This window comes from Hypanus sabinus, unplaced genomic scaffold (genome assembly GCF_030144855.1).
Source record: "Hypanus sabinus isolate sHypSab1 unplaced genomic scaffold, sHypSab1.hap1 scaffold_1375, whole genome shotgun sequence".
In the NCBI taxonomy this organism is placed as follows: Eukaryota; Metazoa; Chordata; class Chondrichthyes; order Myliobatiformes; family Dasyatidae; genus Hypanus; species Hypanus sabinus.
Genome location: NW_026779447.1, coordinates 1 through 27,176, shown reverse-complemented (window position 1 = coordinate 27,176; position 27,176 = coordinate 1). Strand labels below are relative to the sequence as shown.

At 49.9% G+C, this 27,176-nt stretch overlaps 1 protein-coding gene across 2 annotated transcripts in view; it reads left to right on the top strand.

Moving 5' to 3' along the window:
* LOC132386905 (sialoadhesin-like) overlaps window positions 1–27,170 on the top strand; it is a 75,878-nt gene extending 48,708 nt beyond the window's left edge. Inside the window, exons 11-15 of one of the 2 annotated variants that reach the window (XM_059959263.1) lie at window positions 389–655; window positions 15,079–15,193; window positions 19,344–19,454; window positions 24,203–24,241; window positions 26,627–27,170. In XM_059959263.1, the coding sequence (XP_059815246.1) occupies window positions 389–655; window positions 15,079–15,193; window positions 19,344–19,449 (488 nt within the window). In that variant the 3' untranslated portion in view covers window positions 19,450–19,454; window positions 24,203–24,241; window positions 26,627–27,170. The remainder of the gene's footprint in view (window positions 1–388; window positions 656–15,078; window positions 15,194–19,343; window positions 19,455–24,202; window positions 24,242–26,626) is intronic. The other variant, XM_059959262.1, reaches the window with a different exon arrangement.
* Window positions 27,171–27,176: the final 6 nt, after the last annotated feature.

The following is a 27,176-nucleotide window of genomic DNA, read 5'->3' as shown; positions in this document are numbered from 1 at the left end:
TCGTGGGATCCTGTTGGAGATGACAGAAGTTCCAGAGAATCATGTGCTGGACACAGAGGCTGGTGGCTGGTAGATGAGGACAAAAGAAACGCTATTCCTCTCTGACCATCTCCACAGCTCACCCTCCTCAACCCTTTCCTTCAGTCTCTCCCGTACCCCTCCCTTTGCGAAGGGATTCCTGGACACCCGCTTGATGTGTCCAATGTTTCGTTTTCTTTGTACTCCCTCTTTCGGGATGACCTTGTGACATTTTGTTACAGAAAGTTATTTCCATCCGTTTCTCATTCTTATTGGCGATTGTTGGTTTTGTGAACGTTTACCTGAGATTTGCAGTTCCCCTTAACATTTGGAATAACCGGAGGGATTTTTACTCTTAAACACTCCACAGATGAACCCAAAGATGTGGAAGTCCTGTCCAATGATTCTGTGGTCGAGGGATCACAGGTTACGTTACGATGTGAGAGTGTCGGGAATCCACCTGCAGACACCTACCAGTGGAAGAAGGTGTGTTCCGGGACGGAGATGAGACTCGAAGGACCCACACGTGAGCTTCAGATCCAGGTCTCAATCGAGGATGAGTCCTGTGACTATTATTGCAGAGCTGGGAATGTGATTGGAGGTCAGGATTCCGAACCCAAAAGTTTCCACATTCAGTGTAAGTATTTACATTTTGATAGAACCTTCACCTTCATCCGAAACGCCGCCTGGCCCGAGTCCAAACCTTCATCCCTCCCTCCTCAAACTGGAACCTGGCTGCAACCTCTAAACTTTGCACTAATCCCAAACTCCCAATCCCCTGACCCTTGGCTCAATGGACTACCCCCTGCCCTAACCTTCAACCTCTGGCATCACTCTCACCCAGGGCCGGATTAAACTAATGCGGGGCCTGTAGCATATGTTATAAAGGGGCTCTAAATTTTAAAAAAATGCACGTAAGTATTAAAACATACATTATTTACTTGCACAGTAAAGTAATTCAATTGTTTTCGTTTGCTACAGAGCCAGATAATACGACAAATGTCTGACACTTCAGTAATAGTATTACTTACATGTAGTTATCAATTTCAAATGTCAAAAATAACAAAACTACAGTTTAAAAGTTAGTTTTTCTAGATTTAGCTTGAGCAATTTGTTGATGTTACTGGAAATGTCTATTTCACGCAGATCATGTTCAATGCTCATTAGAGTGAGATCGTTCAATCTGTTTTGACCCTTGGTCCTCCTTAGTTCATTTTTAATCCTTTTCAGTTTTGAAAATGAGCGTTCTGCACTGCAGTTGGGAACCATGAGTGACAAACAGATGCGCAACTAGACCCCGGCCGGTGTTGCAGCCTTTACCCGAATTGCAGCTCCCAATCTCCGGCCTCTCCCCAGACCGCTGCGAGCGCACACCGTCCCGCCCACCGATACCCTTCCCCCAATGAGAGCATGCGTCTCCAAGCGGTACTCGCTGATTGGCTGTCAGTGTGTCCGAGGGACGGGCTGCTCCTGGGAGTTGGAACTGTTTGTTCTCAGAATCAAAGGAACTTCCCCGAAACTCAAAGTGCGAAGTAAAATTTATTATCAGAATGAAACTGCGTTCACAGCTTTTAGGAAATGCATTGTTATGAACTCAATCCACAGTTCAAAGAAGAGAAGACTGGTGGCTGAAGTCATTTATTTAAGTGTAAATGAATCGTCTACCCAAAACTCACTCTAACAGTCGTGAGAATACGGTGAGATGCCGATTTCAGCAGTCTGCAGCTTGCAAGCATTTAGTGCGGGCGGGGCCCTCGAAAATGCGGGGCTCGTAGCCTATGCTATTTTTGCTACTAGGTTAATCCGGCCCTGCCCTAATCCCTGATCCCTGCCCTAAACCCTGACCCCTGCACCTTGACCTAATTCCGATCCCCTGTTTTCAGCCTTAACCCATAACCCCAGCTGAGCCCGAACTCCTTTCTTACCCATAACCCTTGCCCTAAAATCTAATTCCTAGCTGCTGTTCTAATCCACAAACCCTGCTTTACCCCGAACTATCGCAGGACCCCTGACTTCTGCCCTTGCCATGACGCCTAATTCCTTGTACTCAGTCATATACCCTAACTTCACCCTAAGCCGTACCCTGACCACTGCACCTACTCTATACCTGAACCCCTGCACTAACCCCTAACCCCCTAGTTAAAGAACGTCTGTGTGTGTGTGTGTGTGTGTGTGTGTGTGTGTGGTGTGTCTCTGTATGTGTGTACACCATAGTTCTCGACACTGTGGTGTGGAGATCATGACCAAAGATGAAGTCTTAGAAAGTTTGGGGAATAGTCCCCACCTCCCCTTTCTCCCATGCGTGTGGAGTGAGGTGCTCACTCATTCCCCTGGGAAGCTGCTCAGGATTATACCGGTACGTGTTTCTGGGGGACTGTGTGTGGGGTGGGGGGGGGGGAGAGGGGGTGGAAAGGGGAGCCAGAAACACAACAGTTTCCACTAATCATACACTCAAACACACACACAGGAGGAAGATCAATTGAAGTGCCTGCACATTTAAGTGCACTTAATAGAGTAGGTATAGAGTAGGTGCAGTGGTCAGTAGTGAAGGTCAGTTTTATTGCCAGACTCACTAGGTGTGCACAGGTGCAATGAAAAACGTACTTGCAGCAGTATCACAGGCACAGAGCATCAGATACTCAACAGAGACTGTGGGTCAGTGAGAGACGGCACAGGTTGTGTGGGTTTGGCTCCTGGATAAGATTCCGGGGCCGGGGCCGATATGCAGCTCCCGTTGACCAATCTGGAGTCACTCCACACACCTAAGCTGCCACAACATCCATTGGGGTAGGGCAGAGGTAGGCCGTTCCCTCATCTGGGTCTCCACCCTCTGTCAGTGGAGAGGGTTCCTGACCTGAGGCAAACATGTTCCAGACTCTCAGTAATAAAGACCAGTCAGCCTCCACAAAGCAGTACTGCTGACGCCCACCGATGGTAACCGCATCTCTTTGTGAAGACAGCAGCCCCTCTGGAGAAAGTACATGGCCAACACATATCACCTAGCAGGGTGCTCGGCATGCAGGAATCTCTGCAGGGTCCTGAAATGGAGAGCCACCAACCACGTATGGACACACTCCAGTGACAGTCCTTCCTCTGTTATTGGGAGACTCCAGGCTGCCGCAGAGACCCAGTGGTTCCTGTTACCCCAGAAGAAGTCCATTATCTTCCTCAGCATCCTTGTGACAAAGGGAGCTGATGGGTCCAAGGTGACCATCCGGTACCACAACATGGAGGCCACCAGCTGGTTTATGACTACCACCCTGCCTCAATAGCAAAGCACCCTGAGAAGGCCTGAGCAGCATCCCAGCCGGGCCATGACTTTCGTCTCCAGGTCCTGCCATTTCACCATCCAGGACTCAGCTAAACTCCCAGGCAGAGAGATGCTTGGCACTCCATTCAACAGTCTCACCTCCCACTGACCCACTGGGAGTCCGGAACATCTTTCCCAGCTCATCTAAGCGGAGAACGCTGCCAAGGAAACTTCCTGGCACTCACACATCCTCTACAGGTCAATGGGATCTGTCACCATTAGGAGCACATCCAGAGCATAGGCCAAGAACACGACCTTCATGTGCTATTCACACAGAGCCAGACCCGTCAGCCTTTTCCAAAGAAGGTCCAGGAGTGGTTCTACACAGCTGCTGTTCAACTGGCTGGACATGGGGCACTCTGGCAATGTTCCCTCTGAGGTGCGCACACACATCTTTTGTTACTAGTGCACAAAGGAATTTAAACTGCACACAAAAGGTTGTCACTCTCTACTTCGTTGGCATGTTAAATATATTTCACGATCGTACACAATCACGTTTCCTTTTCCAGTTTCTGATGCAGACGGTGTTGACAAAGTGAGGTTTGCAATGATTTGTCTGCAGATTTTAGAACTGGCTTATTTATATTGTTCTTATTGAAGAAATTATTGGTTCACTATGTCGAATTCAAAAGAAGCAAAGTGTGTGAAGCGCAGAAGAACTGCTAGTTCATTTAAAACAGAATGGCTTCATGACCACTTCAAACAAATTTAATAACATGTGACACGATTGATATGATTACTTCCTGAGAAATAAGACTTAGTGATGTGAATTATTTCATTTCTTTTATCCTTAGAACAGGTTATGGATTACTTCCACTGAAAAACATGTTGTTGTCACTGGGCAAAAAATTGGACGGCACAAGATTTTTCAATGCACATTTTCCTCTTTGAAGGGGAATGGGCATTGTCAATGGTCCATGGACTTTGACAAGGCACTCTGCAGCAGAGTATAGGAGATGAATCTCGGTTATAAAGTGTGGACTGAGCCCAAATGCCTGCAGAGTGCCCACCAGGAAACTGGACTACCTGGTCAAATGTCTTCTCGTGGTCAAGAGAAACTGCTGGGGACCCTGTCAAGTCACAAACTAGATGGACATTGTCCTCAATGGACCACCCCAGGACTGCTTAGGATTGGTCAGGATGGATCACCTGTCTCAACACTGGGCCAAGACAATTGCCATTGACATTGGCCATATCGGGAGTACACTCGGTCTCTTGGCCAGCTCCCTTCCTGTGAGAGTGGAGCCATTCTCTGCCCTACTCTTTCCAAAAGGAGAAAGAATACTTATTAGCTGCTGGTCTTGAGTGTTGCTAATTCCACCTTGTGACACACCATCCCCTGAACGTGTGGTTTGATCCCCACCCTGACATCTCTCAGCAGGTCATCCAGGAAAGATTTAATCTGCCACCTATCATTCCCAGACACAGCATTCCTCTTCCCCTTCCCATTCCAGCATGCTAGACCAGAGCAGAGAGGCTAGTTTCGGCTGATGCTTCACAGAGGTGAGAATAAACCCTTTGTTCTCCTCAATGGGTATCAACGGGCACTTCTCGGGATGGATGAGGATTTCCATTGTTCACTATCAAATGAGTCTCCCTCTGCACCGGCCCCTGTATCTTCCTCCCTGTGTGTACTAACAGATGGGAGCGCTCCTAACCTAATTGTCCAGTGGGTACCTTGTTTATACCTGTCAACTCCACCTTCACCTCAGCCCTACCCCCAGGAACACCAATGGAGGGATCATCCCCAAGAATTCCCTGTGAACGAAGGGTTAATGGGGTCAGTATAGAGAGTACATCTCTCTCCTCGAGAGCCAGGCCCAAGTGGACCCCCACAACTCTAGTTCTCGGGGTTCACCTGGACCCTGATAGTGAGAGGGGCTGGCCACTGCTTCACCATCATTATCCAGTGTACGGTGGAGGGCTCAAGGGCTTTTTCAGTTACCAGATCAGGGGGCAACTCCACCTTCAACAACACATTCCTGCACACGCACTCCACCACCATAGGACGGGGCCACAACTAGGGACACACCTGGATTCCCCCCCCCCCGCCCTCCGGTGACTCCCCCATGTCTACACTCTCTACCCTCTTGGGAGAAGAGCTCCTTCTCCTCTTCCGGCTGGAGGAGCACCCGCAACAGGGGTCCCCAATACAGCGACACTCTCTGCGTCCATCACCCTGTCCACCTGCGCACTTCCCTGAGCCTCCAGCTGAACTTCAGAGCGGGTTCCTTGCTACAGGACACAGGAGCAGACGTGAGCTCCGCGTTCTCAATGGCCTTCTTCCTATTGGATTTTTTCTTCACCCTCCTGCCCTGCAGAATCTCCTCCCCTTACCCTGCTGCATCCCCCCTGCATGTAGCCTCGTTCCCCCACCCAAACCCACAGGGGAGAACCAGTGGCAGGGGCAGGGGCAGGGCAGCTGGGGCATAGGTGCTTGAGATGGACTCTCTGGGCCGGGAGTTGGGACAGTCCCTCCGAAACTGTCCCACTTCCCTGCACATGTGGCATGGTGGGTGCGCCGAACTCCAGTTCACCTCGCAGATTACCCCTTCAATTCACACGGTAAATCGACTCTCAATGTTGCCCCCCTGCGCCAACTGCATGAATACCTGTTGCTGGAAAGAGATAATGTTGCAGAGGGTGTGACGCTTGATCTTGTGCATAATTGCGGTGATCTCAGATCTTACTTGACCCAAGCAGGTAAGATGGGGAAGGAGGATCTCATTAAGGATGAAGAGATTGAGTCCGAGGATGATCTGTTGTGTGGGAGCAGTTGCTAGATCCAACATTCCCCATTCTCAGCCCTCTGCAGAGAGTTTGATGCACCAACTCCTCGGTCCTCATGTATAACACCACCTTACCCCACTCCTCCCCAGAGGCCAGCATACTGCTGACGCAAACCAAACCGTCCATGGCCTCTGAGCACTCCACTAGAGTCAGTCCGAAGGCAGAACACATTGCACCCAGCGTTTAATCGACACTGACCAAAACTGGACACTGTCCGAGGTTTTAACAGGCTTTGCATATCAAGCAGTGGTAAATCAAAACATTGGACTTTAATTGTTGTCTGCAAGAAGTGTCACTACGCATCTGAGAGGATTCTTCAATTCTAATCCATGGTGGGTAGATTTCCGGTGACGAAACTCTGTTAGTTATTCAATGGCATACCAATCACATGCTGGTCGTAGAGGTAATGAAAGGGCCATTAACCTTACCTTTACATGAATGGAGGTTTAAACTGTTGTGATGGGACAATGTGGAGGGAGCCTCACTCTCTGTCTCACCCCGGGAGTGTGTGATGGGACAGAGCAGAGGGAGCTTCACTCTCTTTCTGACCCTCAGAGGGTGTAATAGAACAGTCTGGGGTGAGTTTCACTCTGTATCTGATTGGATTGTGTTGATTGAGTTTCTCTCAGTGTCAGATCAGACACAGTATGGACTCTGTATCTGACCCCGGACTGTGTGATGGGCCAGTGTGGAAGGAGTTTCACTGTGTGTCTGATCCTGGGAATTTTTGATGGAACGATGTGGAGGGAGTTTCACTCTGTGTCTGATCCCAAGAGTCTGTGATTGGACTGTGTGGAATAAATTTCTCTCTGTCTGTCTGATGTGACACAGTGTGGAGGGAGTTTCAGTCTGTGCCTGACCCTGAGATTGTGAGATGAGTTGTTGAGGAGGGAGTTTGCTTTTGTATCTGACCCCAGCAGTGTGTGATGGGTCAGTGATGAAGGAGATTCACACTGTGTCTGACCTCAGGAGTGAGTGATGGGCTACTGTGTAGGGAGCTTAACTCTGTCTGACCCTGGGATTGTGTGGTGGGACAGTGTGGAGAGAGGTTCACTCTGTGTCTAACCTCAGAGTATGTAATGGAACAGTGTGGAGTGAGTTTCACTTAGGGACTGATCCCAAGTGTCTATGATTGGACTGTGTGGAATTAATTTCTCTCTCTGTCTGTACCCAGGAGTGTCTCATGAGACACAATGTGGAGGGAGCTTCACTCTGTGCCTGACCCTGGGATTGTGTGATGGGATGGTGTGGCACATATTCCTCTCTGTCTCTGACCTCGGGAGTGTGTGATAGGACAGTGTGAAAGGTACCTCACTCCATCCGACCCTGGGACTATGTTTTGGGACACAGTGTGCAGGGAGATCCTTTCTGTCTAACCTTGGGAATGTGTGATGGGACTGTGTGGAAGGAGCTTCACTCTGTGACTGACCTGAGAACTGTGTGATAGAACGGTGTGGAAGGAGCCACTGTCTGTATCTGACCCTGGGAGACGTGATGGGAAAATGTGGAGGGATCTTCACTCTGTGCCCCACCATGGGAGTGTGTGATGGGACGGTGTGCGGGAAGTTTCAGTCCATGTCTGACCTGAGCAGTTTGTGATGGAATGGGGTGCAGGCAGCAACACTCTACGTCTCGCCACACGACTGTGTGATTGTCTGGTGTGGAGGGAGCTTCACGCCATGTCCCACCCCAAGAGTCTGTGATGGGTGGTGTGGAGGGAGTTTGACTTTGTGTCTGACCCCAGGAGTGTGTGATGGCATATTGAGAAGTGAACATTACACTGTGTCTAGCCCAGTGAATTTGTGATGGGACAGAGTGGAGGGAGTTTCACTCTGTGTCTGAACCCAGGTGTGTGTGATGGGACGATGTTGAGTGAATTTCACTCTGTGGCTGATCCCGAGAATGTATGATTGGACTGTGTGGAATGAATTTCTCTCTGTGTCTGTGTGTGTGATAGAAGGTATGGAGGGAGCTTCACTCTGTGTCTGACCCTAGGAACGTGTGATAGGATGGTGAGGAGGGAGTTTCACTGAGTGTCTGACCCCGGGCGTGTGTGATGGGACGGTGTGTGGGGATTTTCACTCTGTCTGACACTGGGAGTGTGTGATGAGATGGTGTGGAGGGAGTTTCACTGGTGGTCTGATCTTGGGAGTGTGTGATGGGATGGTGTGTGGGGATTTTCACTCTGTGTCTGATCCTGGGTGTGTGTGATGGGATGGAGTGCAGAGAGTTCACTTTGTGTCAGTTCCCTAGAGTGTGTGATGGGGTGGTGTGGAGGGAGTTTCACTCTGTGTCTCACCCCGAGCGTATGTGTTGGGGCTGTGTGGAGGGAGCTGACTTCCTGTCTGAACCCAGGAGAGTGTGATTGGACCGTGTGGAGCTTTGCACTCTGTGTCTGACTCCAGAAGTGCACGATGAGAGTGCGTGGAGGGAGCTTCACTCTGTGTCTGATCCTGGGAGTGAGTGATGGGACAAGCTGGAGGGAGTTTCACTCTGTGTCTGACCCCGGGAGTGTGTGATGGGACGGTGGAGGGAGCTTCACTCTGTGTCTGATCCTGGGAGTGTGTGATGGGACAAGCTGGAGGGAGTTTCACTCTGTGTCTGACCCCGGGAGTGTGTGATGGGACGGTGTGGAGGGAGATTCACTCTGTGTCTGACCCCGGGAGTGTGTGATGGGACGGTGGAGGGAGCTTCACTCTGTGTCCAACCTCTGCATTGTGTAATCGGGTAGTGTGGAGTGAGTGTCTGATCCTGAGAGAGTGATTCCTACTCATTCTCCATCCACTTTCTTCCACTTCTTTCCCTTCACCCTAGCCCTCCTTCTCCCCTCCCTCCACTTTCCTTCCCCCTTCTCCCCTCCCTCCACCTTCCCTCCCCCTTCTTCCCTTAAACATTCCTCTGACTGTCCCCGTACACCAACCCTCCTCTCTCCCTCTGATTTCTCCCTCCCCTTTCCTCACTGTTCTGTCCCCCTACCTTCACCACCTCCACTCTCCCCAACCCACTCCCCTTCTCCTTCCCCTCTCTCCCTGTCTTCCCCTCTCACCTGTCTCACTCCTCTCTCCCCACACTCTCCCCCTCCCCTCCCATGCTCACCACCCCTCGCCTCCCCTCCCCATCTCCCTTCCCCTCACCCTAACTGCTCCCTCTCCCTCAATCTGTTCCACATATACCCCATCCCTGCCCCTCTCCCACTATCTCCACCCCTCAGCCCCCTTTCATATCCTCTCCACACTCTCCCCTCTTCCCTCCTCTCCCCTCTCCACTCTTCTCTCCTGTCTTCCCTCTCCCCTTCCCCCTCCTCTCTCCCCCTCCCCATCCCTCTTCCCCCCCTCTTCCCCCCCTCTTCCCCCCCCCTTCCCCCCCTTCCCCCCCTCTTCCCCCCCTCTTCCCCCTCTCTTCCCCCTCTCTTCCCCATCACCCCCTCTAACCCTCTCTACCCTCTCTCCCTCCCCTCTCCCCATCCCCCTCTCCTTGCCTTCTATATCCCTCCCCTCTCTCCCTCTCCCTGTTCGTTCCACCCTCTCCTCCTCTCCCCTTAACCCCTCCACCTCTCTCCCCCACTCTCAACCACTCCCCCCTCCTCCCTGTTATGCCCCTGCTCCCTCTCTAACCCCCTCTCCCCTTCTCTCTCCTCTTCCATTTCCACTTCTGTCCCCTCTCTCCCAATCTTTTACCCACTCTGTCCCCTCTCCTCACCGTCTCTCTCCTCCTCCTCACCGCTCCTCCTTCCCCTCTCTCCTGCCCTCCTCTCCCCTTCTCCTTACCTTCTCTCCACTCTCTCCCTGCTCTTTCTCCTTCTCCCCCACTCCCCCTACTTTCCCTCTTCCCCTTCAACCCCCAAATCTCTCCACGTCACTCCCTCATCTCCCCTCTCTCCCCCTCACCCTCTCTCTCTGTCCCACCCCTCCCCATCTCACCCCACCCCCTCTCCCCTCTCCACTCCCCCACTCTACCCACTCTGCTCCCCTCTCCGCCTCTCCCTCGCTCTCTCCCCTTCTCTCCCTAGCTGCCCCTCCCCCCTCTCATCCCCTCTCGCACCCTCTCCCACTCTCTCTCCCCTTCTCTCCCCTTCCCTCTCCCCTCTCTTCACCTCTTTACCTTTTCCCCATCTCTCCCCTTTCCACCTTTCTCCCCTTCCCTCTCCCCCTCCCATCCTCCACACTCTACCCTCCCTCTCTCTCCCTCTCTCCCCACTTCTCTTCCTTCCCTTCTCTGCCTCTCTCACCTTTCTACCTTCCTCCCCCTCAATCCCCTGCCCCATCCTATCCCTCCACTCCTATCTCTCCACTTGCTCTCTCTTTCCCTCCTCCCATCCAACACCTCCCCCTCCCTCCCCTTCCCATTCTCCCTCTCTCCCCCTCTCCTTTCGACCCTATCTCCCTCTGCAACTCTTTTTGCCCTTTCCCCTCTGCCCCTCGCTCTTCCCCTCTTCCCTTTCCACCTTCCTCCCCCTCTGTCGCCATTCTCTACCCTCACTCTCAGCCTATCCCACCACTCTCCTCTTTCCCCTCTGTCACCCCTCTCTCTCCCCCGCACTCTCCTCCTCTCTCTCCCCCTCCACTCTCCTCCCTCCCCTCTCCACTCCCTCTCTCCTTACCTTCCGTCCCCTTTCTCCCTGCTCTCTCTCTCCCCTTATCTCCATTCATCCCTTCTCCCCTACTACCCCTTTCTTCACTCTTCTCCTCTTCCTTTCACCCTTCAACCCCTACTCTCCATTTTCCCCCTTCACTCCCAAATCTCTCCCTCACCTCCCCCTCGCTTTCCCTCTATTCCCTCCCCTGCTCCTCCCTCTCTCTCCTCTCCCACTCTCTTCAACACCCTCTCCCCGCATTAGCACCCCTTCTCCCCCACTCTTTCCACTGCCCCCCTCTGGCCTTCTCCCTCCCTACCTCCCCCATCCCCGTCTCTCCCAACCTTTCCCATCTCCTCCCTCTTACCATGCTTTCCGTCTCCCCTCTCCCACTCCCTCTCCCTTTCTCTGCCCCTCTTTGCTCCCTTCTCCCCTGTCCCTTCACTCTCCTCTCTTTATCCTTTTTCTCCCCCTCTTTCCCCCTCTCTCCTCTACTCTCACCCCCTCTCTCCCCTCTGTCACCTCTCTCTCTCCTCATTCTCCCACTTCTCTCTGCCCCCTCTTTCCCACCTCTCCCCACTTACTACCCCACTCTCTAAACCCTTCTCTCTACCCCTCTCCTCTCTCCACTCTCCTCACTCCCCTCACCTCCCACCCCACACCCCCTCCCCCTCTGCTTCTCTCCCCCTCTCTCCCTCCTTACCCCCTTTGCCCCTTATCCCTATCTTCCCTCTCACCCATCTCCACAACTCACTCCCATCACTCCTCTTACCCCTCACCCCTTTTCTCCTCTCTCCCCTCCCACCCCTTCACCCTCTCAACCATGCCCCCGCTCCCCCTATTTCCATCCCCTCTCCCCACATTTCCCTCTTCTCCCCCTTTTTGCCGCTCTATCCCGCGTCTTTCCACCCTCCCTCTGCACTCTGCTTCCCTGACTCCACCCTCTCTCCCCCAACCTTCTCACCCCTGCCCCCTCACTACCCTCTCACTGTCTCCCCACCTCTCTCCCACTCTCTCACTTCTCTTCTCTACCACCTCTCTCTCCCTTGCCTTTCCACATTTCTCCCCTCTCAGTCCTCAGCCCTCCTGTCCCTCTCCTACCTCTCACCCTATCACCCACACTCCCCCACCCTCTCCCTGACCTCACCCTCTCTCTCGCCCCTCTCTCCCCCTCCCCACTCCCTCTCCCCACTCTCTCTCCCTTTCCCTCCTCTCCCCTCCCCTCTACCCTCCCCTCTCGTCTCTCCTCCTTTCCTTGCCTTCTCTCTCCTCTTTCCCCACTTCTCCTCCTTCTCCCCATCCTCCCTCTCCCTCCCCTCCCTAAATCTCTCCCCATCCTCCCTCTCCCTCCCCTCCCTAAATCTCTCCCCATCCTCCCTCTCCCTCCCCTCCCTAAATCTCTCCCCATCCTCCCTCTCCCTCCCCTCCCTAAATCTCTCCCCATCCTCCCTCTCCCTCCCCTCCCTAAATCTCTCCCCATCCTCCCTCTCCCTCCCCTCCCTAAATCTCTCCCCATCCTCCCTCTCCCTCCCCTCCCTAAATCTCTCCCCATCCTCCCTCTCCCTCCCCTCCCTAAATCTCTCCCCATCCTCCCTCTCCCTCCCCTCCCTAAATCTCTCCCCATCCTCCCTCTCCCTCCCCTCCCTAAATCTCTCCCCATCCTCCCTCTCCCTCCCCTCCCTAAATCTCTCCCCATCCTCCCTCTCCCTCCCCTCCCTAAATCTCTCCCCATCCTCCCTCTCCCTCCCCTCCCTAAATCTCTCCCCATCCTCCCTCTCCCTCCCCTCCCTAAATCTCTCCCCATCCTCCCTCTCCCTCCCCTCCCTAAATCTCTCCCCATTTTTCCCCTTCATCCAACTTCTCCCCCTTCTCACCACCCTATTCTCCCTCCCTCTCACTCCCGCCTCTCTCCCCCCTCCCTCCTCTCCCCTTTCACCTTCTTCACCCTACCTCCCCTTCCTTTCCCCTGTCCCTCTACTCTTCTCTTTCCCCTCTCTCCCATCACTCCCCCATCTCTCTCCGCTCTCACTCTACCCACTATCTACACCCTTTCCCTCGCCTCTCCTCCTGCCCCTTTTCTCAATTTCTTCACCCTCCGCTCTCCCCCTCCCCCTCTGCTTGCCTTCTCTCTCCACTTTTCCTGCTCTCCCTCCCTTAGCCCCTCTTCGTCCCCTCCTGACCCTCTCTCCCTCCCCACTCTCCCCTCCCCTATTTCCACCACTGTCCCCCCTTCCACCTCCTCCCCTTTATCGTCCTCTCCCCCTTTATCGTCCTGTCCATCTCATCACCCTCTCCCTCTCTCCCACTCTCTCCTGCCCCTTCTTTGCCCCTTTCTCCCACTCCCCTTTCCACCTCCCTGATGTCCTCTCTCTACTCCCTCGCCTCATCTCTCTACCCCTCCCCACCTCTCTCCCTGCTCTCACTACCCTCACTCTACCCTCTCTCTGTAACCCCTCTCACTCCCCTCCTCCTTGCCCTCTGATCACTCCCCTCACCTCCCTCCCCTCTCCCTCCTCTTTCCCCTATCACCCCATCTCTCCCCTCCACCCTCTTCCTTATCACTCCACTTCCCCTTGCTTTCTCCCTCATCCCCTCTTCCCCCTCTCCCCCTCACCCTCTCCTCTCGCTCCCCTTCCCATCCTCTTTCCGCTCCCCCTTTCTCACCCCTCTCCTCCTCTCCCCTTCTCCCTGAATCTCCCACTCTCCCTCTCCCCTTTCCACCTTCCTCCCTTCCCTTCTCCCACACTCTCTATCCCCTCCCTCTCCCCTGTCCCTCTTTCTTCTCTTTCCCCTCTCTTACCCTCTCTACCCTATTCTTCCCTTCTCTGCACCACTCTCTCCCCTTCTCTCCTCCCCTTTCTCTCCCCACCTCCCTCACCCTACTCCCCTTCTCCCTTTTCCCCTTTTCCCCTTTTCCCCCTTTCCCCTTCTCCCCTTCTCCCCTTCTCCCCTTCTCCCCTTCTCCCCTTCTCCCCTTCTCCCCTTCCCCCTTCTCCCTTCTCCCTTCTCCCCTTCTCCCCTTCTCCCTTCTCCCCTTCTCCCCTTCTCCCCTTCTCCCTCTCCCCTCTCCCTTCTCCCTTCTCCCTTCTCCCTTCTCCCTGCTCCCTTCTCCCTTCTCCCTTCTCCCTTCTCCCTTCTCCCTTCTCCCTTCTCCCTTCTCCCTTCTCCCTTCTCCCTTCTCCCCTTCTCCCCTTCTCCCCTTCTCCCCTTCTCTCCTTCTCCCCTCTCCCCCTCTCCCCCTCTCCCCCTCTCCCCCTCTCCCCCTCTCCCCCTCTCCCCTTCTCCCACCCCTCCCTAGATCTCTCCCATCACTCCCCCTCTTTCCCCTTCTCTCCCCACTCTCTCAACCACCTCTCTACCCTGACCTCTACCTCCTCCCCCCACCCTCTCTGCCACCTCCCTCCCCCTCTCCCCACCTCTCCCTCTTTCCCCTTCTCCTCACTCCCCCTCCCTTCCCCTCCCTTCCCCTTCTCTTACCCTCTCCTCTCCCCTCATTTCCCTCTCTCTGTCCCCTCCTCCCTTCCCTTCTTCTTGCCTTCTCTCCCTCATCTTCTTGCCTTTTCTCCCCTTCTCCTTGCCTTCTCCTTCCCCCTCTCCCCCTTTTCCCCTTCCTCCCCTCCATCCCTAAATTTCTCCCCATCACTCCCCTCTTCCCCTCTCTCTCCCCCACTCTCCCTCCACTCTCTCTTTTTCTCTCCCCCTCCTCTCATCCCCTCTCTCTCCCTCCCCTCTTTAAACTACTCCCTTAATAAAGAGAGACAATGATGATTATTGGGTTGAACGGTTGTGCAGTGGTTAGCACAATGCCTCACAGTACCACCAACCCTCCACTGTCTGTAAGACGGTTGTCCGTACTCCCCGTGGCTATGTGGGTTTCCTCCGGGTGCTCCGGTTTCCTCTCAAAGATGTTCCTGTTGGTAGGTTAATCGGTTATTGTAAATTACCCCGTGATTAGGCTCGGGTTAATTGGGGATTGCTGGTTGGGGCAGGTCGAAGGACCAGAAGGCCTATTCCGCATCGTACCTCTCGATAAATTCAATCGCTTATCTTTACTGTCAAATGAAGCAGCGAATGACTCCATGTTCAGAATGTTACAGGGTGCTCCCTCCTCACTCTCTGTAACCCTCAGCGTGACGTTCTCTCCTTACTACCTCAGTACCATGACTCAAAACTGCCTCTGTCAATCTTCTTGTAACCATCCTCATCATGTGTGGGTGAGTTGGAGTCCGTTGGGCCGGCTGAAGAGAATCCAAACCCATGGGGTTTACCACCAGACCTGAAGCACCAACAGCCATCAGTGATGAATAGCTCAGAGGAGAGCTGGTGCTCTTCCTTGTTCTGGGCAGCGGATATCGATAGAAGTCTTTGTTGTTCTTTTGTTTCTCAGCTCAGGGACGGCTATCCAAGGCGTCAGTCATTTCAACGGCTTTGAAAGGGGCTCTGTTTCTTTTCACCTCAGTGGCTCTGATCTGTTTCCTTAAGAACCGCAGGAATACCAGGAAGTGAGTATTCAGAAACCTCCCACTGACTCAAAGGGTCATTTTGTTGTTGATGTGTGTATGTACAGTACAACTCTCATATGTGTCTTCACCAGATAGCCATGAAATGCCATGGGTGCTGTTGAAAGGAAAGTTATCAACTCTGCCCCCCAGTACAAAAAGATAAACCCAAAACAAACAAAACTCACAATCCCCAAACTCCTCAACAGAGAAATGAACAACAGAATATCAAATCCCCCCACCCACCCCTGCAGAAAAGAAAGTGACAATATCAATCCCTGACCCTCACTCACAGAAATAAAGTGACAGTAACATCAACCCCCACCCCACCCTGAACACAAAAAATTACAAACCACCTTCCTGCCAATCAGCCACATGAAAGAAAACCCTGAAAAACTGAAGGCAACCAATAGAAAGTACAACTCAAATATCACAAATCTCTGATTATCAAAAACATCTTTTCATCAGGGTGTGAGGAGAGCGGTCACACGAACTCAGTCCTTCCATGAAGAGTTACCACCGACCCAGGTCCGAATGTCACCCACCCCGCTGCTGACCATCGTTACACCGGTGGCCTCCATTGGGAGTGATCGCTGATCCCCTCCGCAATTTCCCTCAGAAACCCCTCCAATTTCTGTCTCTAACCCCCTCCATTTCTGACATCTCCTCCACTTGTGTTACCATCTCTCCATCTTCCTATACCCTCCCAAACCTCTGTGAACCACTCTGGCCCCATACCCCTTTGGCCCTACACCCTCCACATACACTCCATTCTGGCCCCACCTCCGTAAACGTCTCTGGCTCCTACACTCTCTCCATCTCCATAAACTGCTTCAGCATCTTTACTATTCCCATCTCTGTAACACTGCAGCCCCTAGAACTTCTGCTGACACTGTAAATCCTTATGTTAAAAAAAAAGCTGGATGAACTCAGCAAGTCGGGCAGCATCTGTTGAAAGGAGCAGTCAACATTTCGGTCCGAGACCCTTCATCAGGACTAAAAAAGGAAGGGGCAGGGGCCCTATAAAGCATCTCCTTAGATTCCTTCTTCACCTCTCCTGCCTGTCCCCTCCCTACTTCCCTTCCCACACCCCTTGATCTTTCCTCTGAGTTGTTTTTTACCTGGTACCTTCCACCCTCCCCCCACCTTCTTTATAGGGCCCCTGCCCCCTACTTCTTCAGTCCTGATGAAGGGTCTCGGCCTGAAACGTTGACCGCTCCTTTCAATGGATGCTGCCCAACCTGCTGAGTTCATCCAGCTTGTTTGTACGTCTTGATTTGACCACAGCATCTGCTGTGCACTTTGTGTTTACTGTAAATCCTTCCTGTCCCAGACGCTTGTGATGTCTGCAAGACCCTGCACCCTGCACCATTCCTGAGCCTGTATCATCGTCCAGTCCGTCCCTCTTCGGGACACCGACGCCTCTCATCGCTCCAGCATTAATACCCAATTCCTGCCTTCCGCAGTCCGGAGCTTGGAATTCCCTTCCAGATTCTCCAGCCTCCCTCCCCGGGACCCTTCCCTCCTCTTTACAGAGTGTTCGTCACCTGCCTTTTTCTTAAAGACTCAATGTCATTACGATTTCTAAGGTCAGACACCAACCCTCACCAACATCAACAAAACTCAGCTGACAGAAGAACATTAGGAACAGGAGCCCCATAGAAGGACATCTGGCCCATCGAACCTGATCTGCCTTTCAATGTGATCATGGCTGATCTGGCTGTAGACTCACTCCACCAACCTGCCTTTTCCCCATGATACTTCATTCCCCTAAATTGCAAAAAATGATTTAACTGTGTCTTCAATATATTTAATGACATTATGCTCTATTGATTCCCAGGGCAGAGAATTCCACAGATTCATTAATCTCTCAGAAAACGACCTCCTTTTTTCAGTAAAAGGGGCTTTTCTTCCCCACCTGCTTTATTATTGATGCAGCTCTTATTGGCATCTCCTCTGTATCTCTACTTCTGCTCTCACCCAATTCCACCCCCCACCCACAGAGAACAGTTAGCCTGGTCCTCACCTACACCAACTAGTCTATATGTCCAACATATCATTCTTTGTAACTTCTGCCAGATACAATGGGATCCAATCATCATCTACATCTTCTCCTTCCCCCTTCTCCCCTCTCTGCTTTCTACAGGGATCACCCTCTCTTAACTCCCTGGTCTGCGCATCCCTCTCTAGACACACTCTTCTGTTACCACAGAGAGTGTGACACCTGCATTTACACCCCCTGCCTCATCACCATCTGGGGTACAAAACAGCCCTTCTCGGTGAGGCAGCCTTTCACAGTCCCCCGGCGTTACTCATTGTATCCCGTGCTCTTGGTTTGGCCTCCTCTACATCAGTGAGGCTAAATACAGGTTGGATGACACTTCACAAAGCACCTTCACTTTGTCCACCATCGCTGCCTGGATTTCTCAGTGGCCAGACATCCTCATTCTCCTTCCCATTCCCCCACTGACATATCTGTCCTTGACCTCTTCAACTGCCAGGTTGAGGTAAATGGAAATCAGAGGAACAGTAGCTTGTATTCCATGTTGATACTCTCCAACCCAGTGTCACAGGTACTGAATTCCCCAGCTTCTGGTAACTGCTCCTTCTCTCTATCCCTTTCCTCTCTCTTCCTAGTCCACATGGCCCCCTCCCCATCCTATCCACCTGCCCATCACCTACACATTCCTCCCACTAGCTCCCTCTTCACCTTCCTCTCAAATCAGAGTCCATTATCATCCGTCTTTAGTCACGTCCCACCTTTGCTCCAGATCCATTCCAACCCTTGCCCATCTGCCTTTCAGCTCTCTCACCTCCATCCAGCTATCCTCTGCCAGCTCACTACCCCGTCCAACGTTTTGAAGTGTTGCCCCAGATTCCAGTATCTCCAGTCCAAGGTGTCCCCAACAAAACGGTATATTGCTGCACATGGAGTGTGAAGTGGGGAATGTGGAGTTCCTGTTTCAATGTCAATCAATACGAAGGGATTTTCAACAAACACATTAGAGTTTGTGTCTCACACCCTGCACTCCCTCACTCAGAGATTCACCAACATCAGGATTCTCGAATCTACCTACTTTTCTTCCCTTTTATAAACTCTGACCCGTCACACTTCAGGAAGTGAGACCCAACCCTGGAGAAGGTCAGGGAGGGAGGATATCTCCAGTCAAGTCCCAGAGATGTGTAGTTCTCCTGCAGAGAGGCTGGGGAGGCTGTGATCCCCAGAATAGGTCAATGGGAGATTGAATAAAAGCATTAAAAATCATGAGAGGTTACACAGGACATAGTGAATTGTGGCACCGTACCGACTCTCAGCCTGCAATGTTCTAAACTTCCCATCTCATAAAGCTGTCCATGTTCCTGTCATCCATGAGCCTATCTAAGGGTCTCTCAAACGTCCCTGATGTAACTGGGTCTACCACCACCCTGGCAGTGAGTTTCTCTCACCAACCACCCTACATTCCTCCCATCACCTTAAAATTATGCCCCTGGTATTACCCATTTCTGCCCAGGGGAAAAGTCTCTGACTGTCTACTCTGTCTATGCCTCATCATCTTATATACCTCTACCGATTCACCTCTCACATTCCTTCACTCCAAACAAAAAAGCCCTTGCTCGCTCAACCTACTCTCATAGGAGATGCCATGATGTCCAGACAACATCCTGGTAAATCTCCTCTGCACCCTCTCAGGATTTTCCACAACCTTCTTAGAAAGAGGCCGGGTTGGACAGAGTCAATCAGGAGGGGGTGTTTCTGGAGGGAGGCCCATTAGAAACTGGGGAGTCTTTGACTGGAGTTGATCAGTGAGATGTCTAGAGGGAAAGGGGAGGGGACGGGACAGGTTGTTGTGATCTGGGATGGGCAGCATTAAAGGGCAGTGAGACCAGGTGCAGCAGGAACTTTTCAATCAACAGAACCAGAATAATGGGAAAATGTGCAAGGCCATGGGGGTAGGACAGGGACTGCAGGGCTGATTGGAGACTCTCACTGGCAGTGATCACTACTAGACTCACCCAGGGTGGAATTTCTCATAATGTGTGGTGCATTCACCAAAATGTCACCCATTCCGGGGGACTAGTATTCTCTCCTCCCCACCCTGAGCTTGGCCTCTCTCATTGCTCTGTGTCTGACTAATGTTGTTCTCAACCCTAGACCAACAGAAAAAGCAGAAAGGCCTGTGTCAGAGCATTTGTATGAAATGGTCTTGATGAGTCGCGGGGGAGTCAAGGTGGAAGAATCAATGAAAGCTCCACAATAATCCAGGTAAGAACTATTGCCCGGCACCCTGAGGGCTGTTGTTCAGATTACAAGCTCTTCCTCAGCATTGCCCACTGCCAATGCTCCTTCATTACTGTCTCCCCAACGTGATGGATAGTGTAGTGTTCCATGAGTGTTGTCCATCCAGCAATGTCACAGGTTTATAGGGTCAGCACAGCAGAAAGGCCCTCAATGTCCATACCAACTGTTAACTTCCAATCTGTACTCATCTTACACTTGGCCCATAACCCTCTCTGCCTTGCAGTTCCAGGGTTTGTCGGATACTGAAATGTTGTGGAAATACCCACATCCAGCACCCCTCAGGCAGTACTTTCCATAATCCAACCACTCTCAGGGCCAAAATGTTCTTCCTTAGCACCTCTCCAAGCCTCTAACATCTTAGCCCAAACCTTGGCCCTCAGGTTTTAGATACCAGTGCTATGAGGAACAGTTTCCTTATTCCCCGTGAAGAATAGTCTGTGATCCACATAGCTTTCATTCCCTCTGTCATGTTCCCCATCCACCTCATCTGCTCCAAGGAAAACTATTGCAGCCGATCCAGTCTCTTCTCTTCATCAAAAAGCTCCAATCCCTTGTTAGATCTGGTGATATTTATCCAGAGGTCCTTCGGAAGTCAAGAATGAGTCACAAAACTTGGTGGTTATGGTTGTTTTATTAACTGTTAGAGGAACAAAGAACGAGCATATGAAGACAGAAAACAAAGAAGTTGTGGTCATCTTCAACAAAAAATAATCTCGAATTGTGAAACATTCTGTTGTGAAACAGTCTGGTTGTGGGGTGGTATGGGCTGCAGGAAAACATCCAGAAAATACAGAACCAATTGCTGAAAATTCACTCAACAGTTACACATACAGGTAAATAAGAAAATTGCAGGCAAGCATAGGAAAGTGAAATCTGAAGAAAATGAAGGAAAAATAACAATTCTACACCTAATTCCGCACCTTGCAACATCCTTGCAGAGCAACACAGAAGGGAGCTGAAAGGAATCAATAGATTAGGCAGCATCTATCTTTGGATGGGTTTGGCCGAAAGTGCCATCTGTCTGTTTTCTTCCACAAATCTTGCCTGAACTGACAAGTGCCTCCAGTATTTTGCGTAAGGCTCATATTTCCAGAATCCACAGCAATCTGCATTGTGCCTCCAACATCCTTGTGAATCTCCTCTGCACCTTTTCCTGTAAAATCACATGCTTCCCATGGTATGGTGACATGAACTGAAAGCAGTTGTGGCCATAGAACCATAGAACATTACAGCACAGAAACAGGCCTTTTGGCTCTTCTTGGCTGAGCCAAACCATTTTTCTGCCTAATCCCACTGACCTGCACCTGGGTCATATCTCTCCAAACCCCTCTCATCCATATACCTGTCCAAGTTTTTCTTAAATGTCAAAAGTGAGGCCGCATTCACCACTTCATCTGGCAGCTCATTCAACACTCCCACCACTCTCTGAATGAAGAAGCACCCCTCCAGTGCTCCCTTTAAACCTTTCCGCTTCACCCTTAACCCATGACCTGTTTTTTTTTTCTCCCCTGGCCTCAGTGGAAAAAGCCTGCTTGCATTCACTCTATCTATGCCCATCATAATTTTATACACCTCTATCAAATCACCCCTCATTCTCCTACACTCCAGGGAATAAAGTCCTAACCTATTCAACCTTTCTCTGTAACTCAGTTTCTCAAGTCCCAGCAACATCCTTGTAGACCTTCTTTCAACCTTATTAATATCCTTCCTGTAATTCGGTGACCAAAACTGCACACAATACTCCAAATTCGGTCTCACCAATGTCTTATACAACCTCACCATTACATTCCAACTCTTATACTCAATACTTTGATTTATAAAGCCCAATGTACCAAAAGCTCTCGTTATAATCCTGTCTACTTGTGACATCACTTTTAAGGAATTATGTATCTGTAATCCCAGATCCCTCTGTTCTACTGCACTCCTCCATGTCCTACTATTTACCTTGTATGTTCTACCTTGGTTTGACCTTCCAAAGTGCAATACCTCACACTTGTCCGCATTAAACTCCATCTGCCATTTTTCAGCCCATTCCTTCAACTGGTCCAAATCCCTCTGAAAGCTTTGAAAACCTTCCTCACTGTTCACTACACCTCCAATCTTTGTATCATCAGCAAATTTGCTGATCCAATTTGCCACATTATTATCCAGATCATTGATACAGATGACAAATAACAATGGACCCAGCACTGATCCCTGTGGCACATCACTAGTCACAGGCCTCCACTCAGAGTAGCAATCCTCCACTACCACTCTCTGGCCTCTCCCATTGAGCCAATGTCTAATCCAATTTACTACCTCTCCATGTATACCTAGCAACTGAATCTTCCTAACTAACCTCCCATGCGGGACCTTGTCAAAGGCCTTACTGAAGTCCATGTATACAACATCCACTGCCTTCCCTTCATCCACTTTCCTAGTAACTTCCTCGAAAAACTCTATTAGAGATCAGTTAAACATGACCTACCACGCACAAAGCCATGCTGACTTTTTCTAATAAGTCCCTGTCTATCCAAATACTTGTAGATCCTATCTCTTAGTATTTCTTCCAATAATTACCTACTACCAATTTCAAACTTACCGGCCTATAATTTCCCAGCTTACTTTTTGAGCCTTTTTTAAACAACGGAACTACATGAGCTATCCTCCAATCCTCCGGCACCTGACCCGTGGATATCGACATTTTAAATATGTCTGCCAGGTCCCCTGCAATTTCAACACTAGTCTCCTTCAAGGTCCGAGCGAATACTCTGTCAGGTCCTAGGATTTATCTACTCTGATTCGCCTCAAGACAGCAAGCACCTCCTCCTCTTTAATCTGTATAAATTCTATGACTCCATTCCAGTTTCCTTAGTAAATACAGATGCAAAAAACCCATTTAATATCTATCCCATTTCTTTTTGTTCCATACATAGCCAACCACTCTGATCTTCAAGAGGACCAATTTTATCCCTTACTATCCTTTTGCTCTTAACATACCTGTAGAAGCTCTTAGGATTATCCTTCACCCTGACTGCCAAAGCAACCACATGTCTTCTTTTGGCCCTCCTGATTTCTTTCTTAAGTATTTTCTTACTCTTTTTATACTCTTCAAGAATCTTATTTCCTCCCTGTTACCTATACATGTAATACATCTCTCTCTTCTTCTTTATCAGAGTTCTAATATCCCTCGAAAACCAAGGTTCCTTATTCTTATTCATTTTGCCTTTAATCCTGACAGGAACATTCAAACTCTGCACTCTCAAAATTTCTCCTTTGAAGGCCTCCCACTTACCAATCACATCGTTGCCAGAGAACAACCTGTCCCAATCTACGCTTTTTAGATCCTTTCTCATTTCTTCAGATTTGGCCTTTTTCCAGTTTAGAACTTCAACCTGAGGACCAGATCTGTCTTTATCCATGATCAAGTTGAAACTAATGACGTTATGATCACTGGAACCAAAGCGTTCCCCTACACACACTTCTGTCACCTGCCCTAACTCATTTCCTAATAGGAGGTCTAATATTTCATCCTCTCTTGTTGGTACATCTATATATTGATTTAGAAAACTTTCCTGAACACACTTCACAAACTCTAACCCATCTAGACCTTTAACAGTATGGGAGTCCCAATCAATGTGTGGAAAATTAAAATCCCCTGCAATCCCAACTTTCTGTCTCCTGCAGTTGTCTGCTATCTCTCTGCAGATTTGCTCCCCCAATTCTCGCTGACTATTGGGTGGTCTATAATACAACCCTATTAATGTGGTCATACATTCCCTGTTTCTCAGCTCCACCCATATGGCCGCAGTAGAAAAGCCCTCTAATCTTTCCTGCCAAAGCACTGCTGTAATATTTTCCCTGACTAGCAAAGCCACCACCCCCCCCACCCTTCATCCCTCTGCCTACATCACGTCTGAAACATCGGAACCCTGGAACAATGAGCTGCCAGTCCTGCCCCTCCTGTAGCCAAGTTTCAGTAATGGCTATGATATTATAATTCCATGTGTCAATCCAGGCCCTCAGCTCGTCTGCGTTTCCCACAATACTCCTTGCATTGAAATATACACACCTCAGTAGATTATTACCACCACACACAACCTTACTATTTGTGACTTTGCATGAACTACTAACATCATTTATTTTTACCCTCATTCCACTATCTGCTCTGGCACTCTGGTTCCCACCCCCCTGCAAATCTAGTTTAAACCCTCCCCAATAACACTAGCAAACCTCCCTGCCAGGATATTGGTTCCTCTGTAGTTCAGGTGTAACCCATCTCTCTTGTACAGGTCCCACCTGCCCCAGAAGAGGTCCCAATGATCTAGAAATCTGAAACCCTGCCCCCTACACTTTTCTCAGCCACATGTTCATCTGCCAGAGCATCCTGATCTTACCCTCACTGGCACGTGGCACAGGTAGCAATCCGGAGATTACTACCCTCGAGGTCCTGTTTTTCAACTCTCTGTACTCACTCTTCAGGACCTCCTGATTCTTTCTACCTATGTTATTGGTACCGACGTGTACCATGACATCTGGCTGATCACCCTCCCACTTCAGAATGCTGTGCACGCGATCAGAGACGTCCCTGACTCTGGCACCCGGGAGGCAGCAAACCATCTGGGAGTCTCTGTCACAACCACAGAATCTCCTGTCTGTACCCCTAACTATCGAGTCCCCTATCACTACCACTCTCCTCTTCTTCCTCTCTCCCTTCTGCACTGCGGAACCAGACTCAGTGCCAGAGATCCGGCTGCCACAGCTTGTCCCAGGTAAGCCATCCCCCCCCCAACAGTATCCTGTTTGTGTTTCTCTGTGTGTGTGTGTGTGTGTGTGTGTGTGTGTGTGAGAGAGAGAGAGAGAGACAGAGAGCACTGTGTAATTGCACTCCTTCACTCACGAGCATTGTCTCGTCACTCTGCTGTCATTACGGTGAGTGTACCTGTCTCACTGTCTTCCCTGGTGTATTTAGTACTCTGGTTCCTAAACAAGCTGATGTGTTCCAATTGGTGTTATGGTGCCTCTCCCACCATACATGGCAGAATATTCCATTTCTTCAGTGATGGGTTTGTGTAAGGGTGTATATATTGTTTGGGTACTGTAATTAACATAGATAATTCTGTTTATTTGTAATGAATTATAACTACTGTGGCATTTTTCTTTTCACTATATTCAAAACTTTGCATGTTTGATTTTTGACACAGCTAATAAACGCCACTGCACTAAACTTTTAAGTGACTCCAGCTGTTGTTTCTTCAGTCATAACCCACATTTTAAACTGTGTGTGTGTGTGAGAGAGCATTTATTTCAGAGTGTGTGTCTGCTTCTATGAGTCTGGGTTTCTATATGTTTGTTCATGTGTATTTCTGTGTATGTTTATGTGTTTCTGTGTGTGTTCTGTAATTCTGGGGTGTGTGAAAATGTGTTTCTTTCTGTGTTTCACTGTGTCTGTATGAGTGTGAGTTTCTCTCTGTGAGTGAGTGTTTCTGCTTGTCTGCTACTGTGTTTATGTGTTTCTGTCTGTGTGTGTTTGTGTTTCCATGTTTTATGTGGTGTCTGTGTTTATGTGTGTGAAAGTTTGTGTGTGTTTGAGTGTTTCTGTGTGTGTTGTATGATCAGTGTGTGTTCTGTATGTGTGCACATGTTTCATAATTCATGTGTCTGTTCATAATTAGGTGTTTCTGTAGGTGAGTGTGTGTGTTTCTGTGTTGGTTTGTGTGAGTGGATATTTCTGTATGTGAGTACTGTGTGTGCGTGATTGGGTGTTTCTGTAGAGGAGTATGTGTGTATGTTTCTGTGTTGGGTGCTTCTGTATGTGAGTATGTGTGTGTGTTTCTGTTTGTGTGAGTGTTTCTGTGTGTGCTTTCCTGTGTGATTGTACTTTTTTGCAGATATGTGTTAGTGTGTCTGTATTTGTGTGTATATTTCCTTGAGTCTGACTTTTTGTGCCTGTGTATGTTTGTGGGTTTCTGTGTTTTATTTGTGTGTGTTTGTATGTTTCTGTGTGTATTAATGTGTGTGTGCATTTATGTGCTTTATGGGGTGTATGAGTTTGTGTGTGAGTTTATGTATCTGTTTCTTTGTGTGTGTGGATATGCATGTACGCATATATGTTTGTGTGTACCTGTGTTGTGTGTATGTGTGTGTGTTTGTATGCATTTCCCTGTGTGTGTTTGAGGGTGTGAGTGTAAGCCTGGTTGTGTGTGTGTGTATGTGTGGTGGGTGTGTGACTCTGTTCTAGGGTGTTTCTATATGTTGGTGCATTTCCATGTTTTATGTGGTCTATGTGAGTTTGTTCTCAAGTGTGTCTGTGTGTGAGTTCATGTATGTCCTTATGATTTTCTGTGTGTGTGTTTCTGGCTGTGTGTTTGAGTTCATGTATGTGGCTTGTGTGTTTATGTGTGTGTGTGTTAGTGTGTGAGTTTGTGGGTTGTATGTGTGCAAATGTACCTTTCTGTGTGTTTTTGTGTCTGTGAATTTGTGTGTGTGTGCTTCCTTGTTTCTGTGTGTGCATTTGAGTTTTGTGTGTGTGTGTGCAATTCTGTGTGTTTCTGTGACTGGGTTTCTCTGTGTATGTGTTTGTGTGTGTGTAAGTTTCTGCTTTTATCTGAGCGCATTTTAAGTGTGTGTTCATGCATGTGTGTGTTTCTGCATTTGTGCATGTATCTGTGTGTATGTGCGTGTGTTGTATGGGTGTGTGTTTTTTGTCTGCATGCTTCTGTGTGAGTGTGTTTGTTTCTGTGTTCTGTGTGCGTGGCTGTATGTGGTGATGGGGTGGGAAGAGTTTCTGTCTGTATGTGTGTATGTTGTTCGGAGTTTGTGTCTGTGTTTCTGAGAGTTTTTCTGAGAGTTTTTTGTGCATATGTGTGCAAGTTTCTTTATTTCTGTGTCTGTATGTTTCTGTATTTGTGTGTGTTAGTGTGTGTGTCTCTGTGTTTTGTGTGTGTTTTTCCATGTTTTCTGTCTGTGAGTTTCTGTTTTGTGAATATGTGAGTGAGTGAAGGGTCCGTTTGTGTGGAGAGTGGAGTGTAGTTGGAGTGGGGAAGGAGAAAGAGGAACAAATGGAGTGGGAGGTGAGAGGGGCAGGGGGAGTGGAGAGGGTGTGTGGGGAAGTGAGGGGAGTGTGGTGGTACAAAATATCCTTTGTACTCTGACAGGTGATCGTATGTCTCCCATTTCACAATGCCGCCCTCTCCGTGATGTCAGAACAACAATCTTACACTCAGCCTCAGCAAGTCCAAGGAACTGACTGTGAACTTCAGGAAGGGGAAGTCGGGAGAACACACTCCAGTCCTCATCCTGGGGTCAGCGGTGGAAAGGCTGAGCAGCTTCAAGTTCCTGGGCATCAACATCTCTGAGGATCTGTTCTGGACCCAACATGTTGAAGCAATGAGGAAGGAGGTGACTACCGGCTCTATTTCATCCGGAGTCTGAGTACATTACTCTGTGCAGCTACCCCAGGGGAGGGATTGTGGAAGGAACTGTCAATATTTTGGGACTGACCGTGAAGGGGAGAGAGTATTGAGGGTGAGTGGCATGTTGGTGTATTTGGTGGGATGGTGGGAGAGGGTTTGGATGATAGGCGGAGTGAGCTGGATAGGAGAGGGGGAGGCAAATTCAAAGTCCGGAGGAAACTCAAGGAACACCACCTCATATTCTCCCCATGCATATTCCATCTACAGGTAACTCTATCACCTTCCAATCCCT